The sequence below is a fragment of the Lissotriton vulgaris genome, chromosome 6, assembly GCF_964263255.1.
Source record: "Lissotriton vulgaris chromosome 6, aLisVul1.2, whole genome shotgun sequence".
NCBI classification, from domain to species: domain Eukaryota; kingdom Metazoa; phylum Chordata; class Amphibia; order Caudata; family Salamandridae; genus Lissotriton; species Lissotriton vulgaris.
This window is the reverse complement of record NC_141694.1, coordinates 1,829,875,782-1,829,895,214: the sequence shown is the minus strand read 5'-3', so window position 1 is coordinate 1,829,895,214 and position 19,433 is coordinate 1,829,875,782. Positions and strand designations below refer to the sequence as shown.

General features: G+C 50.6%; 1 protein-coding gene across 1 annotated transcript in view; it reads right to left on the bottom strand.

Annotated features, from left to right (window-relative positions):
- The window catches only part of LOC147709584 (uncharacterized), an 89,825-nt gene that overhangs the window by 5,033 nt on the left and 65,359 nt on the right, over positions 1–19,433 (bottom strand). The window contains exons 6-7 of the mRNA XM_086925513.1: positions 18,053–18,220; positions 12,036–12,203 (exon numbers count right to left, since the gene is read on the bottom strand). Coding sequence (XP_086781639.1) covers positions 12,036–12,203; positions 18,053–18,220 — 336 coding nt within the window. The remainder of the gene's footprint in view (positions 1–12,035; positions 12,204–18,052; positions 18,221–19,433) is intronic.

Below are 19,433 nucleotides of genomic sequence, written 5' to 3'. Positions count from 1 at the left end.
CAAGCCGATTGGATAGTCCCATGAGACCTGTGTGCAAGTGTGTACAATGTTAGAATTAAGTCAGAGCAGAGTAGAGCACAGTTCAGACTGGTTTTCAAAGCAGTTTAAAGAAGAGTAAGAGATTTAGAGTTCTGTATTATTGAGAGAACTGACTTAACTTTTGAGGCGACCCCCTGCTGGTTCGTTCTCTAAGATTTATAAGGCTTTGGCTTGATTTGAACGTCATGGTATTTGATGCATTCTTATTTTTTATTGATAATACTCAGATTTTTGCCTGTTGTAACCATTTACCTTAAAAAACACCATCATGGTTGAAAACTTAAATATTCTCTTCCTTTCTTGTGGAACCTGATGTGTTTCACACATATTGACTGAGTTGTTTTGTTGGCCAAGCTAGTTGTGAAACTGGATCCATCGGATAGCGCTTTATGGTTTTTGAATTTTACACAGAGAAAAGCGCTAACAAGAGCACTGATTGCTTATATGCCAGAGCGCTGTCTCATAACACATGTAACCTAGGGTGGTCTGGGCAGTGCTTGGTGTAAGACAGGGATAGCAACTGCTCCTCCGCCCCCATGATGACATAGCTGCACCTTTGCAAGAAGTACATCTGCTCCTTCCCAGCTGTTCATAATGTCTATTTTTAATGGATGGAACAGCTCCGGTTGTCCCCCGAGGTGGCTTGGCTATACCTTGGCAAAAGTGCAGCCTGTGCCGAGCCATGAAGCATGTGTGAACCTTTTAAAAACAGTTTCACTGACATCCAACAGTTTCTAAGGGAGACTCCGTTTCCGGTCAAGAGGCGGCTCTTCACAAACTTCTCTGGATGGCCGAACATGTCGGCGTCAATTCCTGAATCATGAATTCCAAGGGAAAGTTTGGGAAAGTTCAGGAGATTAGGCGGTTCGACACTTAAGCTGTGGAGAGGGAGATAGTTTAGTGGGGTGCAGGATAGATATGACTAAGAGGGATATGACAAGACAGAGGGGCATATTATCAAGGGGGTTTATCTCCGCTTTTTTGGCTTTAAAAGCCAAAAAAGCAAAGATAAAATTATCTCCCTATTACCTAGCTATCGCTAACACCAGTTAGCGACAGCTAGTAGGAGATTTTTTCTTTTTAAAAACATGTTTTTATTGTTGCATCATCAAGCATGAAAAGAGAAAGAATCATCAGCTGACGTGGCGTCAACATTCAGCCACGGTTAGCAGTTCGCGCAACTTTTCTGTAACAAAACCTGGTCAATATGACATTTCATCCACTGAGCATCACACACCGTTCAAACAAATATCCAGTCAGTACACAGGAATTAAACACCGCATAGGGGACGGAGATGAACAATAGACATGCAGATCCCTGCTATGGGGGACCTCAGATCAGGGTCTGTGCAGTTCGCAAAGTGATGGTGCCAGGTAACTGGGGGGACAGAACTGTGGGGGGGAGCATGTAGGCGGTAGCAAGAGCGTAACAGGAGGAGACAGATGTTGGGCAGTGGGTAGCAGGGGGGTCCGCAATATTCATTCACAATGGGGTAGAGCGGTCAGAGGGTGGAATCGGCTCATGTATGGGGATAGTGTGCGGTTGGCATGCGGGGGGGGCCTGAGTCGATGGGGGCGTGGGGTTTCGGGCTCGGCACAGGTAAAGATGGTAACAATGGTAGCCAGAGATTATGGGCTCATTTGGCCGGGCGGGAAGGGGGGAGGAGGGGGGGGTAGGGGTAGGCGGGACATCAGCGCGTGTGGCTTGCCGGAAGCCATGTAGGAGCATGGCCCATTCCGTAGAAATGGGGTGTTTACGCGCTCCTTTGACCTCCTCTTCCCGGATGGCATCCTCCTCGGCCGCCGCCCATTTACAGACTGCCCCTGTCCATGCCGCTATGGGGGGACCCTCCGGAGATCGCCAGTGCATAGCTATACACCTTTTCGCCAGTAGCAGCGCCAAGGACACAAAGCGTTTGTGCGTAGGGGCCTGTTTAGATATGTGAAAAATACCTAGTGCGCTGGATTCCCAAGAGGTTAGAGTCGTGAGGCCTGTGAGATCTGTCAGCGTGTCGTGTACCATCCGCCACAGGGGTTGGAGGCCAGGGCAGTCCCAAAACATGTGGCGGAAGTCTGCATCGGGGGAATGACATCTGGGGCACAGGAATTGTGATGTGGGGTAAAATTGTTGCAGTCGCGCCGGTGTGAGGTAAGCCCTGTGTAGTATGTAATATTGGATGTTTTTGAAACGGGCGTTTCTGGAGACTCGTTTTGGGGCTTCGAGCGCCTAGATCTATTCCGAGTCGTGTAATGCGCGTCCGATGTCTTCCTCCCATGTGGCGCGTAGGGCCATCAGGGGGGCATACAAGAGTTCTCTGATCGATTTGTAGAGCCAGGTGACTAAGTGGCGTCCCCCACCCATGCGCAAGACAGCGTGAATAACTGGATGCGGTTCTGGTTCGCCGGCCTGAAGATTATGGTAAGGGCGGAACCCCTCGAGCAGCTGTCGGTATCTAAGGAATTGACCTGGGGTGAGGTCGAACTCAGCGACCAGGCGGTCGAACGACTTCAGTTGACCCTCCTCAAAGAGTGATTCCATGTCCGTGACGTTGCAGTGCGTCCATTCCGCTAGCATAGGAGCCGAGAAATAGAGTACCCGCCTGGGGCAGCCGACCAGCGGTAGTGCCGGGGAGTACGGAATCCTCCCGGGGGAAATCCGGTGGATCCGCATCATGCATCGACGCGCCATCGTGACTTGGAGGGGATACGTACGGCGAGGCTGGGTGCCCGGGAGGAGGAGACGGAGCAGTTCCGGGATCGTAATTCTACCGGTCGGGGTGCCAGTCTCCTGGGTATATCGGTCTGCCGTCCAGTACGACAGCCATTGGAGCTGTGCCGCCAGGAAATAGGACTCAAAGGAGGGAGCTCCCAGCCCACCTTGTGTCGTGGGGAGTTGGCGGGTTTTCAAGGCCACTCTGTGTCGACCCGAGCCCCAAACAAGGGTGCCCAAGAGTGAGTTGAGGTCCCGGAAAAAGGACCCAGGTGGCACAACTGGTAGGTTGGTAAAATGATAGAGGAGCCGGGGTAGCATTATCATTTTTGCCAGGGCTATCCGCCCTATCGGGGCGAGCGGGAGCTTGGTCCAGAAGGCAACAGTCGGTCTGAGGCTAGCCAGTGACCTACGGAAATTACCATCGAAGATGTCGGCTGGGGAGTGATACAGACGGACACCGAGGTAACGAGGGGCCTCCGTGGACCATGCGAGGCTATGGGTCCCCAAGGCGACGTCCCGGGGTGGCAATTCCGGGTGGAAGGGGTAGATCGTAGATTTGTCCCAATTTACTCGGAGCCCCGATGCATCTGCGAATTCAGCAAGCGCTACTCCTATGGGGGTAAGATCCATTTCGATGTCCTGGACATAGATGAGGTCATCTGCGTACATCGAGACGCAGTGTGTGACGTCCGCAAGCGGGATGCCCCAATGTATTCCCTTCTGACGCAGTCTAATCGCTAGCGGTTCGACCGCCAGGGCGAAAAGAAGAGGTGACAGGAGGCACCCCTGTCTGGTGCCCCGTCGAACTTCAAAAGCAGGGGAAATGTGTTTCCCAATCCTGACACGTGTCGTCAGATCGGTATAGAGGAGGCGCGTGTATGCTGTGAGTATCGGGCCAACGTTGAGACGGCGTAGGAACGAAAAAAGGTACGGCCAGTTGAGGGTGTCGAATGCCTTCTCTAAGTCTAAAATGAGGCAGGCGGCGCGAGGGAATCTATCCTGCACCTGATCCTGGACATGGAAGACCCGGCGGATGTTCTGTGAGGTGTTTCTCCCAGGAACGAAGCCGCATTGGTCAGGGTGGATCAGTGGACATACGACTTGTGTGTATCTGTCGGCTTATATCTTCCCGAGGACCTTACAGTCCGCTGATAGGAGCGTGATGGGGCGATACAAACTCATGTGGCGTGGGTCCCTGTGAGGTTTGGGGAAGGTAACGATCACTGACTCTCGCAGGGAACTGGGAAGTACTCCTAGGTCAAGGGCTGTTGCAAACACTTGGGTCAGGCGGGGGACCACCAGGGGGGAGAATGTCAAGTAGTATTCTAGCGGGAAGCCATCCAGGCCTGGGGCTTTATTGCGGGACAGGGCCCGCAAGGCGCGGGTGATATCTGAGGGGGCAATTTTTGCGTCGAGCGTACGCTTGTCCGCGTCCGATATCCCAGGTAGCGACAGTGGATCGAGGAAGTGGTCCACAGACGACGGGAGGAGCAGTGTCGGGGCCCCGTACACCTGCGCATAATAGCGTTGGAACGCCAGAAGGATCTCTGCTTGAGAACGCACAAGCACACCCTCTAAGTTGATGATGTCCGTAATCGGTTTGATCTCGGTATCTTGCCTCGCCATCCAGGCTACCAACGCTCCAGTTTTGTCCCTGTCTTTGTGGACTCTGGCGGCGTAGGCCCTGAAATTATATTTCCTGAGATCAGCACAGGCTGCCTGATATGTTGATTTCGCCTCAGCTGTGAGCACGGCGTGCTCCTCCGAGTCATCGGTTTGTTTAGTGAGTGCAGCTAGACGCTGTTCTGTGGTTGAAAGTGTCTGCTCCAATGTGCGGCCAACCCCTGCGATCTGTTTGATGCATTCCCCTCGGGCCACAACCTTGAACGCATCCCATTCTACTAATGCCGATGTTGCCGTGTTCGCATTGTGTGAGAAGTATTCCTGTATGCTATTTTTGTGTGAGTCCCTGAACACTGGATCTGTCAAACAGTCTGTAGGGAGTCGCCAAGTGGGGATGGGCGGGTGCGGTGGCCGCCAGGTGAGGCGCAGTATGTGGGCATCATGGTCCGAGATGATCCGACCCAGGTAGTCTGAGGAGAGTAGTTTGGAGAGGATCGGTGCAGAGCATAAGAATCTGTCCAGGCGGACCCGGAGGTTGTGGGGTACCAAGTGGAATGAGTAAATGCGGACGTGGGGATATAAGTGTCGCCAAGCGTCGGTAAGCGCCCAGTGTGTGGTCCATGCTCTGAATAGCTCCGCCTGCCTGGGGATTGGGGAACACGCAGGAGGGGGGTGGGAACGGTCCAAAGAAGGGTACAGCGTGCAGTTGTAATCGCCTCCCAAGACCCACGGGACTGTAGTGAACTGGGCCAATACTCCTGTGAGGTGATCCCAAAATTTATCTTGTTCAGTGTTAGGGGTTTAAATGCTTCCCAGAAGAATCCCCTGTCCGTCCAAGAGCCCCTCCAGTAGCGCATATCTGCCTTCCTTGTCCACCACCCGTCTAAGTGTTCGTAAAGGGGTTCCCGGCCTAACCCATATTAAGGCGCCGCGCGCATATGCTGAGTATGTTGTGGCACAGAAGGTCCCTCGCCATTTGGCCTGTAGCCTGCCTAGTTCAGTAGTATTGATATGCGTCTCTTGTAAAAGAGCAACATTAGCTGACATCCGCTTTATGAAGGAGTAGACAGAGTAACGTTTACTGGGCGTGTGGAGGCCCCGTACATTAAGGGTGAGGACATTAACGTCCGAACGCGGGCCGTCATTACTAAGGGATTGTGCTTGCGAGCGGAGCCCCCCTGGAGTAAACCCCGTGGGTGTGGTCGTGTGTCTCGTGTGTGCTCTTGCGCGCCATGCTTCCAGAGATTTGGTGGGGGAACTGTCGGGAGCAAAAACAGGTAGAACTAAGGGCGGGAAACAGTCCCAATACAAGGAATATATCACCGGGGGTGGCATATCCAAACCAGTGTCCCACTAGGAGAGAAATATACAAGGATTCTGCGGGGTGGCAGCATGTGTTACCGCTGGGCTTGTGCGCGGATCGGGCTTTTATAGGACATGTGTGTATCGCGCGCGAGCGCACCTAGGTAAGCAATTATACAGTATTGGTCCACAAGTAGCACATAGAGCGATCAAGAAAAGAGGATACAATAGTAGTCAATCCACCCTTCAAGAGGGGGCACCAGGTTGTCCAGCCAGGGTAGCGTCCTCCATGTGTGTGACAATGAGATGGGAAGAAATCGGGCCGAACCCCGACATCGTGCCATCGCTGTCTTGGTCTTTCTCTGGAGTAAACAGATGCGGTTGGCGTTCAAGGTCCGGTGCTGGGGGGGAGAGGTGTAAATCTGTCACCGCTTTCAAGGCGTCCAGCGCGTCTCGTCTCTCCCGCATGATTTGCGTGAGGTCAGGTGAGCCCGCGGGGGAGGAAGCTGGGCTTTTGGACGAGCCCGTCTGGGTACGTTTCGTGCCTCGTCTCCGGGATCGGTGCGAGCTGCTGGTGCGTTCCCGTTGGGGTCTGGCTTTCGGGATCAGCGGGCAATGGAACTCAGCCCAATCCTGTGCCTCATGCGCGTTGGTGAAGAATATGGCCTTTCCTTTGTGTAGTACCTTGAGGCGAGCCGGGAACAGTAGGGAGTATTGGATATCATTCGCGTGAAGGCGTCTTTTGACATCCAGAAACGTGGACCTCTGCTGTTGGACTTCACGGGCATAGTCCGGGAACACCATGACTCGTTGGTCCTCCACTTGCAGGGGGCCCGCTGCCCGGGCCGCCCGAAGCACTGCATCGCGGTCTCGGAAGTGCAGGAACTTGGCCAACATAGGACGAGGAGGGAGACCCGGCTTTGGTGCCCGGGCGGGGACCCTATGGGCCCTCTCGATAGAGAAGAATGCCGAGCGTTCCGATTCAGGGGTGAAAGAGCTGGTCCATGACTCCATGTAGGTCAGGGGGTCTGAGTTCTCAACACCTTCCGGCAATCCAAGGACGCGGATGTTGCATCTTCTCGAACGCCCCTCCAAATCAACCGCCCGCTCCTCAAGGGCCGCCACGTGGCGTAAGACGTCCTGCATGTCCGCAGCCTGAGTTTTCACCTTGGGTTGTAGCACAGCCACGGTCTGCTCCCCCTCCTTCACTCTATCCGCCAGTTTACGGTGGTCATCGTGAATCAGGCTGATGTCTGTCGTCAGAACACCCAGTCGCTCCTCCATCGAAAGTCGGGACAGTACAATAGCTGCCAGCACCTGGTCCAGCTTCGCCAACAGTGTGGGGTCCATGTGTGGGGGGTTGACTAGCGTCCAGGCCCGCGTTTGCGGCATGTTCTCAGGGGCCGTTTTGGGGACGGTGGTCGCCTGCTGGCCTCTCGGTTTCCCCATGGGGCCGTTGGTATGGGTTTTGTAGCTCCTTGAAGTAGGGGAATAGCGGGCCGTCGGATATCAGTTTGCTGGGGCAGACGATAACCCAGTAGGGGTTGGTTATGTGGCTGGTGTTGGTGCGGGGGTGGTTAGGGGATCCACTTGCGTAGTGATTCCTCCACAGTGGGGCGTCGAGCAGCAGATAAGTGTCAATAGAGAAGACAACTGGTGTCTAAGTGAGGTCTAGCAGCTCCGCATATCCAGTGGACTAGATACCAAGAGGGGATTGAGGATCAGGAGGGCCCAGATCCGGAGTGGGCTGGCAGTCCGCAGCGAATGGTGATGGAGGAGGGGTGGTAAGGGGTAACCGCTTGTCCGTCCGTGGGCCCAGTGGGATCGAGGGGCGTATTCTTCCAGCAGGCCTCTTCCGAGTTAGGGCCCCCTTCGTCAATCACAGCAATGTAGTGCGGGAGGGCGGCGGAGCCTCGCCCCTCTGTCCGGTGCACAGAGCCGGTGTCGGGCCTGGGGTGAAGCGGCAAAGTTACAGGGGTCTCAGCGTATTAGAGGGTTGTCCTCGGCGCGGCGGGCGGTCGCTGCTGAGCTGGGGGAGCCGCCGCTCCTACCGTGGGGGCTTGGCATCACACACCGAGCCCGGTGCCGATGTCCCCACGGACGCCATCAGGCTCAGGGATATTTCGGTCTCACCGCCCGGGGGATGAAAGGGCAGGTACCCCCCGACGGGACTCAGCAGATGTAGGGGGCCGCCGGAATCAATGCCTCCGGGTGGGGGTCAGGGGCGGGCACTCACCACCCTGTGGACGTCGCGGTGGTTCGCCGGGTCCGACGCCACGGAACCGGCACAGTCGAGTCGTGGAGGCAGACGGGGTCGACGTGGAGGCTGGGTCAGATCCCCTTCCAGGACCAGGCGCAGGCAGTACAGGGTCTCGGAGCAACAGTCGCCATCTTGGGTGCGCTCGGGGAGCTCCGGTATGAAGCTAGGTTGGGTCCATGCCGTACCAGGTCGGCCACGTCTCCCGACCCGGGTCTCCTCGTCGGTCGGTCGTGTCTTTCAGGTCCCCTTATCAGGGGGATCAGGCTCGTAGTGGTGCTGGCCTCATCGGAGCCGAGCCGCGACCGCCATTTTACAGCTTGGCGCGCGGCTCCGGCGGGAGGCGTCTTTGGGGATTCCGCGTGGCAGCGCAGTCCACAGCATTTCAGGAGGGTGCCGCTGGATGTGGGGGCACTCTATGCGCCGATTTTCAGAAGTTGGGGCTCTGGGCGATCACTGGGACAGGGCAGGATGCCAGCCCGATCGCGGAGCCTCAGCAGAACACAGCCGCCATCGTGGCTTGCTAAGCCACGCCCCGACAGCTAGTATTAGATAGCGACCATCTTGGGCCCCGCTTTGCATGTCAGTGATATTTATCACTAATGACATGCAAAGTGGGCGTGCCAAGATGTTAGCGACTGGAAACAGTCGCTAACATCGCTATCTCCTATTACCAACTTTTGGAGATATTCGAGCTAAGCGCGAATATCTCCAAAAGCTAACACCTGCCCAGAGCAGTTCTTAGCCATGTTATCCAATGGTAGGTGGATAACATGGCTAAGAGCATTAGCTTGGTAATGCATGAATATTGCTGACTTTTCAGCGATATTCATGCATTTCGGCCGATTTTTATCGCTTAGGAGATATACCTTGATAATAGCAAGGGGGCATATTACCAAGCAATAGCGATAATTATCGCTATTGCTTGGTTAGAGACAAAAATTTATCGCCGACCTGCGGCGATTTTTATCGCAGATAAACCTTGGTATTACCAAGGTTTATCGCAAATGTGATAAAAATCGGCCGCAATGCATGAATATCGCTGAAAAGTCAGCGATATTCATGCATTACAGAGCAAATGCTCCTAGCCATGTTATCCACCTCCCATTGGATAACATGGCTAAGAACTGCTCAGGGCAGGATTTAGCTTTTGGAGATATTCGCGCTTAGCGCGAATATCTCCAAAAGTTGGTAATAGGAGATAGCGATGTTAGCGACTGTTTCCAGTCGCTAACATCTTGGCTCGCCCACTTTGCATGTCATTAGCGATAAATATCACTGACATGCAAAGTGGAGCCCAAGATGGTCGCTATCTCCTACTAGCTGTCGCTAACTGGTGTTAGCGACAGCTAGGTAATAGGGAGATAATTTTATCTCCGCTTTCTTGGCTTTTAAAGCCAAAAAAGCGGAGATAAACCCCCTTGATAATATGCCCCCTGGTGCTTAAGCGATAAAAATCGCCACAGCTCGGCGATAAAAATATCACCGCTAAACCAACATAGCGATAATTATCTCTAGTTGTTGGTAATATGCCCCAGAGTTCCGTGCATGCTATTCCCATAAAACAACATACTCCACTCCACAACAAGATTCCGAGAAGGTCAATGCACCTGCTGCTGAGATCTGTGAGAATTCTGAACACAGGCAGGGCAGCTCAGCATGTCTTAATGTGGAAACTGACAAATCAAGCACAATTGAAGCGGGAAATGGTGATTCCATGCACCACCGGCAGGGTGGCACTTTGTGGGTCTGTGGCATGTAAAGCGTGCACGATACAACCTTGGATTCTTCTGATGTTGCTAAAATGAGTACCGCTCAGGCGATTAGTTGTGTGATGGGGAGGGAGTTTATGGGGTGTGTGTTCCTCTGAAAACAATAGCAAAGCATAGAGGTCAGTCAAGGGAAAATGCAGTATTTTTAAAAGAGGGGTGTCTAATATCAAAGGAAATCTGGAGAGGTCACATTTTATCAGGGGTTGACACCCTCCATCCACCCTGTGAACCTCTTCCAAGAAAACCAAAGCATTTATGGAATATAGTGAGCCATGTCCCACACAGGAGATACCCCTCAGGCTCACAAATCTTACAGGTATGAGCTTTTGGACAATATAACGATATTTTAGATGTCTCATGCATTACAGACCTCACATCCTAGAGCTGTTACTCAAAGAACGTCCAGGTTAAGGCTTCAGCAGGCAAAGGTCCTACTCAGGCCACAGACACAAGAGCACCTATAACATAGAATGGCAAGCTCAGGCCCCCCTTAGGCAGCAGAGCTACTTCACAGCCTGGCGACTCCGCAAAGCTATCTGTCATGTTACATTGATGTGACATCCCTCAGGTGACATGGCTCCTAAGACCTGCTTCGAGTATAACTTGAAATGAATAAGGATGGTTGATCAGGGTCACGCAGAGCATCTGCAAGGGGAATAACACCTCTCTTGCCTCCGCTTTCCCCCCGGCCTTCGTCCCTCCCTCCACCTAGTGCGTGAGCGCCACGCCTTTCAACAGTTTCTCACTCACGTCTTCTCCTCCTTTCAGCCCTCCTTTCTCCTTCTATCTCTGGCATTTTCTTTCACACCATCTACGCATCCAGTTCACGGGCAGTCTCACGAATCCTAACACTCAGATACCCTGGTGTTGATGAGGCGCCAGAGATGCTGTGAATGAGCTCCAGACTGCCCGGGTAGAAAAGGAGCCGTGAGGGGCTCTAGCCTTGAAAGGGTGCAGGGTACCCTGGTGCGTGAAATTCAATGGACTCTGGGGATGTAGGGATGTCAGCCACCCTGCTGAATGAGCCCTAGCCAGCATGTTGAGTGAATGGACCGCGGTGCAGTATGTTGAGTGAATGGGCTGCAGTGCAGCATTTTGAGCACAAGGGCCACAGGACAGCATGTTGAGTGAATGGGCCGCAGGGCAGCATGTTGAGTGAATGGGCCGCAGGACAGCATGTTGAGTGAATGGGCCGCAGGGCAGCATGTTGAGGAAATGGACCCCCAGGGCAGCATGTTGAGCACAAGGGCCGTAGGTCAGCATGTTGAGCACAAGGGCCGCAAGACAGCATGTTGAGTGAATGGGCCGCAGGGCAGCATGTTGAGTGATTGGGCCGCAGAACAGCATGTTGAGGAAATGGACCCCCAGGGCAGCATGTTGAGCACAAGGGCCGTAGGTCAGCATGTTGAACACAAGGGCCGCAAGACAGCATGTTGAGTGAATGGGCCGCAGGGCAGCATGTTGAGTGAATGGGCCGCAGAGCAGCATGTTGAGTGAATGGGCCGCAGGGCAGCATGTTGAGGAAATGGACCCCCAGGGCAGCATGTTGAGCACAAGGGCCGTAGGTCAGCATGTTGAGTGAATGGGCCGCAGTGCAGCATGTTGAGCACAAGGACCGCAGGACAGCATGTTGAGTGAATGGGCCACAGGACAGCATGTTGAGTGAATGGGTCACAGGGCAGCATGTTGAGTGAATGCACCGCAGGGCAGCATGTTGAGTGAATTTTCCACAGGTCAGCATGTTGAGTGAATGGGGCGCAGGGAACCATGTTGAGTGTATAGACCGCTGGGAAGCATGTTGAGTGAATGGTGTGCAGGATAGTAGGTTGAATAAATGGGTCACAGGGCAGCATGTTGGGTGTAATGAATCCTCTCACCTCAAAATTTGCTTGCCCATCACATGCTCCTGGTAGGCCTGAGTTCTTGGTGGCTCCCCTCCCCTCTGACTTATGTGTCTCACACCCTGGCGTTAGAAGGTCGGGACTTCAGTGAGTGAATATGTGTCTGATACTCTGGTGGCATTGGTAGGGATTTGTTTAGATACACCTATGTGCACTGTTATTTTCCAGAGACTCTGGAGAACTGACTTATAATAGTGAACTGTTAAAGAACTATGAGCGGTTCATGGGAGGCACTTGTCAACCGTCATTGTACACATTGCTCACAACACAGGCACAGCAGTTTGGCAGCACGTGTGCACGTGTAAACCTTCACTTTTGGCCCATGTGCACGGTCAAATCTTAATTAAGGACTAATTTCCACAATATACATACGAAGGCACGCTCGTGCAGGTAGCCGCTATTTAAAGTGCTCCTCGCCAGCATGCTCACCTGCTACTGTAGCATCCCTGTGATCCCGGCTCAGTGTCTCCAGTCCCGCTGTCGGCATTCGGATACCAGCACTTCCTGCGACGACAGCAGTCCAGGTTTCAGCTCCCCTCAACATTGGCAACTCCCAGGAATTCCTGCGATTGCAGTGGTCTGGCCTTTTACGACTTCCTGCAAAGAGAGAAATCAAACACATTTTTTTTAAGATGAACCAGTGTTCCTGGTAGGAAAACAACAGAAAAACAGGTAACAGCATTTTTTAGCATATGATCTGGGCTAAAGAGCTCAAGGACACGTATTAGCATGTGATATACATGGACTCCTCTGGGAGATATTTAGTTGCAAGCCAATTGTGGTGCTTGAAACTTACCAAGCCACTGTACACTTGATGTACAAACTCAAGAAAAGAGACTAGTGTTTTAGTGGCTCACGTGCCACCTGCGTTAGAACTTTTCCTTTGAAAAGTAGCATTGTGACATTGTGACAGACTGGGCACTTCTGAACAATAGAAAAAACGTTTATGAGACTTCCTATGGTGTAATATCAAAGCAGTCTAGACTAATATTGTTGCATGACTATATGACGCATATTGCAGATAATAATCAGTCCAACTTGTACTGTGTGTTGTATGTCAATGTGGAAGTTGGTGGTCGCTTGGTAGCAGTTTATGTCTGCTCATTACAGGTACGCCCTGCAAAAAGAACACAAGCACTGAATCATGCAGCATCCAGAGCCACAGCCCTGAAGTATATCATGACTATCAAGATGTGTTTTACCCAGTGAAGGCCATCCAGTTACCTCCACACAGAATCTAGGATTGTCACATTGATATCATTCCAGGGGCAGCCCTTCCCTGCAGTAGAGAAAATGCTCCTACGAAGCCGGAAAGACAGTATTCACGTAAATATCTTGATGAGCTCTTGATGAGCACTTACCCTAGGATTCATACGACATTTCACCTCACCAGTTTCCTCACCCCTTTTCTTCATCCCAAGGAAGAAAGGAGAATTAAGGGCCTGCATCAACTATAGATCGGTTAACAAGGCCACAATTAAGAACCGTTATCCAGTATCCCATAATCTGGTCCTATTGGACCAGGTTCTTGGACCCACCATTTACGCCAAGTTGGATTTACGCAGTGCCTATCACTTTATACGTGAAAAGGAAGGGGATGAATGAAAAACAGCCTTCAGAACAAAATGAGGGCTCTTGAATACACTGTGATGCCCTTCGGGCTGTGTAATTCCCCATCAGCCTTTCAATATTTCATTAATGAGGTACTCCATGAGTTCCTGGATATTTGTGCCATCGTCTTTGACAATGAAATTCTTATTTATTCATAAACTGAGCAAGAATATGTTCAGCATGTGCAAGCTGTTTCACAGTGGTTACGGGAACATGCCTGTTGGAACCTAATGTTGTCAGGTCACCTAGGGTAGCCTGGCCTAGGGTAAGACAATCTCTAATTGAAGCACATGTGTAAAGGTTGCATACCACCCAGCAGTAACATCAAGCATTTCCACTCAAAAATGACGCTACACCAGTCTTTGTGTAAAAATACGAGCTGTTTTATAAAAATATTCTTTGCTCTCTTGTCTACTATTTATCCTTAGATAGCACAGTTCAATACAATACATTCAAACAGTGAAATTATTATTTTCTTCAAAGTTGCCAAGATATCTCACTATTCAGCTTTCCAGCTTAACAACACATTACATAGGTTTTCAGGGAGCAGTGTCTGCACTCCTCTAAACTTAGCTAGACTTGACTCCCCTAATAGGGGTTATTACCATTTACCTCCTCCCCACCTTTGGCACCAAGGAGAGATGGCTAGCCCTACTCACTCCACCTTCTGTGTAAGCTCTTCTCAAAAACGGTCTCAAGGGGGAGGGGGGGTTTATTCACCAATAGTGTACAGTCAGCATTCAGTAACAGGTTTAAGATGAACTTTGCAAGAGTCTTGACGGGTTTGGCCCAGTTTTAGCCCAATCCTCGTGTGGCCAATCGAAAGTCTCTGCTCCACTGAAAGTAAATCTATGGCCTCCAACTTCCCCCTCTCATTCTCTCCTTACTTTTATGTTGAGCCCAATGGGCCTGTGTCTCCAATCGTCAGGGGGGAAAGGAACCAGCCACACCCGGCACTTGATGCGGCCCGTCAGCCCCTCGTCCCTCCTCTCCCGCAGAGACAGCTCCTCCTTGTTGGAACTAGTGCGGGGAGAGAGGGCACACAAGCGGAAGGCTCGCCTCCCGCCCGCTTCCTCCACCGATGATAACTCCGCCTTCCGCGAGGGAAGCGGATTGACCGGGCATGCGCGGGTGAGTAGTGACTCGAGCCTGGAGTCTGCTTAGCTGCACGGGACCTCCTCCTCGGGTTCCGCCCACGCTCCGGGACTCGCGTTCAGTCAGCCGGACCTACGCAGTGCAGGGGGGGATGAAATCCCCACAAACGATCCTTCCGCCTCAGTCACCAGGCATAAAGAGAAGGGGCAGCCTTCACCACACGGACAGTTCCTTCGGCGACACTGCGCCAGGCACTCGGTTCTCGCCCCCAACCAAGATGATCCCACTTCCCCTGATGAGGCGAATTAACACCACAGGTAACCAGAGAGGGGGGGGGGTTGGAAACTCAGTTGGATGCCTGGTAAGTCCTCCTATTCTCCCTGTTCTCGTGGCTTCTAATAAAGGCACCCAGGAACCCTTCTCTTTTAATCTGTACCAGGACCCTTTTCCTCAATGAGCAGTGGAAGGAGTTTCACTCCAGTGCAGCCGCCCTCACTTTCTCTTTCCTCTGGAATCGGATGGGAACAGGTGCCCAGGGTCTTCAGGATTCCCACAGGCAGGGTCAGGTCAGCAACCACAAGGGAAGAAGGGTGGTGAACCAGTAAGGAGCGTCCCTACCATGGGAAGTCAACCCTCTGATGATCCTACCCCCGCCTTATGCTACAGCCTTAACTCCAGCCAGCCTACTCTGCAAGACAAAATGGCTGCCCAGCATTCCGCCTTATATAGGCAGACCCTCAGAGGTCCAGAAGGGACCAGAAGGTTCTGGAATGCCCTATTCTATCCTATGGGACAGATCTCAGGTGTGACAGTTGTGGCAGTTAGTAGCCACCATTTTGTGGAACTGGGTGAATTCCAGTCATGAAAGGCACCTAGGCCTGAGGTGAAAAACTAGGAGGGCAAAAGAGCATCTATCCCCCAGGCCAACACCATAAAAACCTAGTGGACACAAAAAGATACAAAGGTATGCGGGGTAAAAGGGGACAAAAAATAAATAAATAATAGGAAGGGCTACGCAAAAGGCCAGACAGGTCTAACAATGCCTTATTTACCAAACTGGAAAAATGCTCCTTTCATGTGAGGACTGTGGAGTTCCTTAGCTACTATTTAGCTCCAGAAGGGTTAAACATGGTCCAAAAAAAGATGGAAGCCATTCTATCTTGGCCAGCCCATACCAAAGTAAAAGAGATCTCGCGAGTCCTTGGCTTTGCCAACTTTTACAGGCAGTTTATTCTACAATTTTCCAAAACTGAGATACCCATCACCCATTTGCTAAAAAGGGTCAGCCGTTTGCATGGTCAGATGATACTGAACAAGCTTTCCGCACTTTGAAAAATTAATTTATAACAGCACCCCTACTGCAACATCCAAACCTAGATCAGCTGTTCTATGTGGAAGCGGAGGCTTCGCAAGTCACGGTTGGAGGAGTGCTATTATAAAAGGATACAAAGACAGGTAATCAACATCCCGTGGCCTGTTAATCAGGGAAACATCTGCCTGCAGAACAAAAGTATACAGAACATAAACTTTTGCTGATAAAGGCGGTCTTCAAGGAATGGCAGCACCATTTACTAAGGCCAAACACTGAATCACAATCTTCACAGATAATACAAACCTTCAGTTCTTTGGATCTGTAAAGGCTCTAGCTAGCAATTCTTTAGTGATTTTGATGTTCTTATCACATATCGGCCAGGGACAAAACAATTGCAGTCTGACAATTTCTCTAAAGTAGGCTATTCAGAGGTTAGTGAGAAACAGGCGCCTCCACCGTCTATCATACCATCCAGCAAACTTGTGACTGTCACTGAAGTAGATACCTTCTTGCAATCTGTAAAACAAGCAATCAACTCTTCAAAGCCCAGAAATGGGCGCATGATCCCAAGCACATCATAAAAGATTTTTATTACTTGCATGAAGTTCAAATTTTGTATACCAGCAGAAGATGAAGATTTGAGACACAAAATAATTTCTTGGCACCATGATTCTGCATTAGAAGGTCATACTGGAGTCCAGAAAACCTTTGATATATGTTCAAGGAACTTCTGGTGGAATACTATGCACCATGACATACAAATGTATGTTAACACCTGCCCAGAATGCACCTGCAATAAAGCACTACACATAGCACCGCAGGGTCTTCACCAATCACTACCTCCTGCACCTTGGCACACCATTAGTCTTGACTTCATCATGGATTTGCCAGAATACAACAAATACACTGCAGTTCTAGTGGTAGTAGATTCACTTTCCAAGATGGCCAATTTAATACCCTTAAAGGCGATTCCAACAGCCCCAGAGTTGAGCAATATTTTCCTCCATCACATAGTAAAATTACACGGCCTGCTGACAAAGATATTTTCTGATCATGGTCCACAGTTCACCTCAAAGTTCTGGAAGGCGTTGTGTACAACATTAGGGATTGAGGAAGCCCTCTCCTCTGCATACTACCTCCAAACAGATGGACAGGCTGAACTGATCAACCAAACCCTTGAATAGATCCTGAGATGTCATATGAACACTGTCACCAGTCGCTGGGAAAAGGCCCTAAGCTTAGCATAATTCACATACAATAACAGTCTGCATATCGCCTTAGGGTTTTCCCCTTTTTATTAACTCACAGGCTTTCATCCTTCGACACTCCCACTCGCTATGCCAGACACAGCTACTCTAATGCCCTCTGTATCGGAACACCTAAAGGAATTACAAGACATACAAGAATAGGCCAAGAAATGTCTAGTCAAAGCAAAAGCAAACATAAAAACACAACCCGATAACCACCAAACCCTCGAGCCTTTGTATACGATTGGAGATCTTGTATGGCTCTCCACACGTCACATCAGGTTGGAAGGCCGCAAAAACTACAACCACACTTCATTGGCCCATTTTCCATTGAGAAAGTCCTGACCCTGATCACAGCCCGGTTTCGATTTCCCCAAGAAAACACCCCATCTTCCATGTCTCATAGGAAAAACCCCATTATCCAGAAACTGGTAAGTACTCTCTACCTTTTCCATTTCTAGTGGGTGATCATCAGGAACATGAAGTGCACTGTATCCTGGACACAAACAGTGTCCATGGTGATTTGTACAACCTTATTGACTGTAAAGGGTATGATCCTTCAGAGCGTTTGTGGGAACCAGCTTCATTTGTCCATGCTCCTTGTCTACTATGACGTTTTTATGCGCCTATCCCTCCAAGGTCCGGCCTGTTGTGCAGCCTTTATGAGGGGTGCCTGTTATGCCTGACCTCAAAACCGGTCTGCGCCATCACATGCTCCTGGTAGCTCATACTTAGGCCTTCTTGGTGGCACTCTCCCCTGTGAAGTATGTGTCTCACACCCTGGTGATAGAAAGTAGGGACGTCAGCGAGTGAATATGTGTCTGATACCCTGGTGGCAGTGGTAGGGACTTGTTAAGATAGACACACTTGCACCATTATTGTCCAATGATTCTGGTGAGCTGTTTTATTATAGTGAACTGTTTAAGAACTGAAAGACAAAAGACTTGTATAGGAGGTTCACGAGGGGCACATGTTAACCACTGTGTGCACATTGTTCACAAGACAGACACAGCAGTTTGGCAGCATCCATGGAAGTGTAAACCGCTACTTTTGGCCCATGCGCACAGGCGGATCCCATTACCGCAGCACATGTACAAAGGCGCACTCGTGCAGGTAGCAGGTATTGAAACTGTTCCTCGCCAACACTCAGTGCTTAGCCTCATGAATGGATGGGTGCTCACCTGCTACTGCAGCATTCCTGTGATCCCGCCTCAGTGTCTCCAGTCCCGCTGTTGGCATTCGGAATCCATCGCTTCCTATGGCGGCAGCAGTCTGGTTTCCGACTTTCCTGAACATCTGCAACTCCCAGGAGTTCCTACAATGGCAACTGTCTAGCCTTTTACAACTTCCTGCAAAGAGAGAAACCAAATAACAAACAGTGAAGACAGACTAGCATTTCTGGTAGGAAAATAGCAGACTAACCAGGTAACAACGTTTCTTAGCACATAATCTAGGACAAAGACTGCAAGAACATGTATTGGCATGTGTGACATACCTGTAAACTTCTTGGAGATATTGTGCTGCACAAAACTGACCTGTAAGCCAATTTAGTTGCATGGGACTTAACAAGCCACAGTATACTTGATGCATCAATTAAAAAAAAAATAGACCTATGTGTTGGTGGGTCACATGCCCTCCTGTGTTAGAACTTTGTCTTTACAAAAAAGGCATTGTGGATTGTGACAAACAGACTGGGCATTCCTGAACAATATAGAAAGATCAGTGCAATTGCGATCGTTTAACAGTTATGAGACTTCATATAGTGTAATATATTGGATCAAAGCATTCTAGGCTAACAATGTTGGTATGAACATGTAAAGAATATTGCAGACAATAATCTGTACAACACGTACTATGTGTCATATGTCAACCTGAAAGTCGGTTGTCGTTTAGTAATAGTTTGTCTGCTCAATAAAGGTGCAGCCTTGAAAAAAAAACACAAGCACAGAATTACCCAGCTTCTAGTGCTGCAGCCTTAAGTCCCAAAGCACTTGGCTTCCAGTGACACAGTCTGGGGGTGCAGACATGGGCCTTGAGTATCCGGTATTGTTTCTCTTTCTCTTTTCCCAACCATCCTTCCCTATGGGGACTACGGTCAGGGCATTGTGTCCTATTTTCTCTGCTACATGCAGTTAGTCCTCATAAGGATTTGAGGACAGTCTTCGCCCAATTGGAACCACCTGGAGTTCCAGGAGAGTGGATCGTAAGAGAGTGAATGGACTACAGGGCAGCTTATTGAGACAATGGTTTACAGAGGAGCATGTTGAGTGAATGGGCAACAGGGCAACATGCTCGAAATATTAAGCAGAAGGGCAGCATGTTGCGTGAATAGTTCAGCAGGCCAGCATGTTGACTGAAAGGGTTGCAGGGCAGCCTTTTGAGTGGATGGGCCACAGGGCAGCAGTTTGAATGAATGGGCTGCATGTCAGTGGATGGGCCACAGGGCAGCATGTTGAGTGAATAGACAGCAGGGCAGCATGTTGAGTGAATAGAGAGCAGGGCAACATGTTGAGTGAAAAGTTGCAGAGCAGCATTCTGAGTGAAAGGTTGAAGGGCAGTATG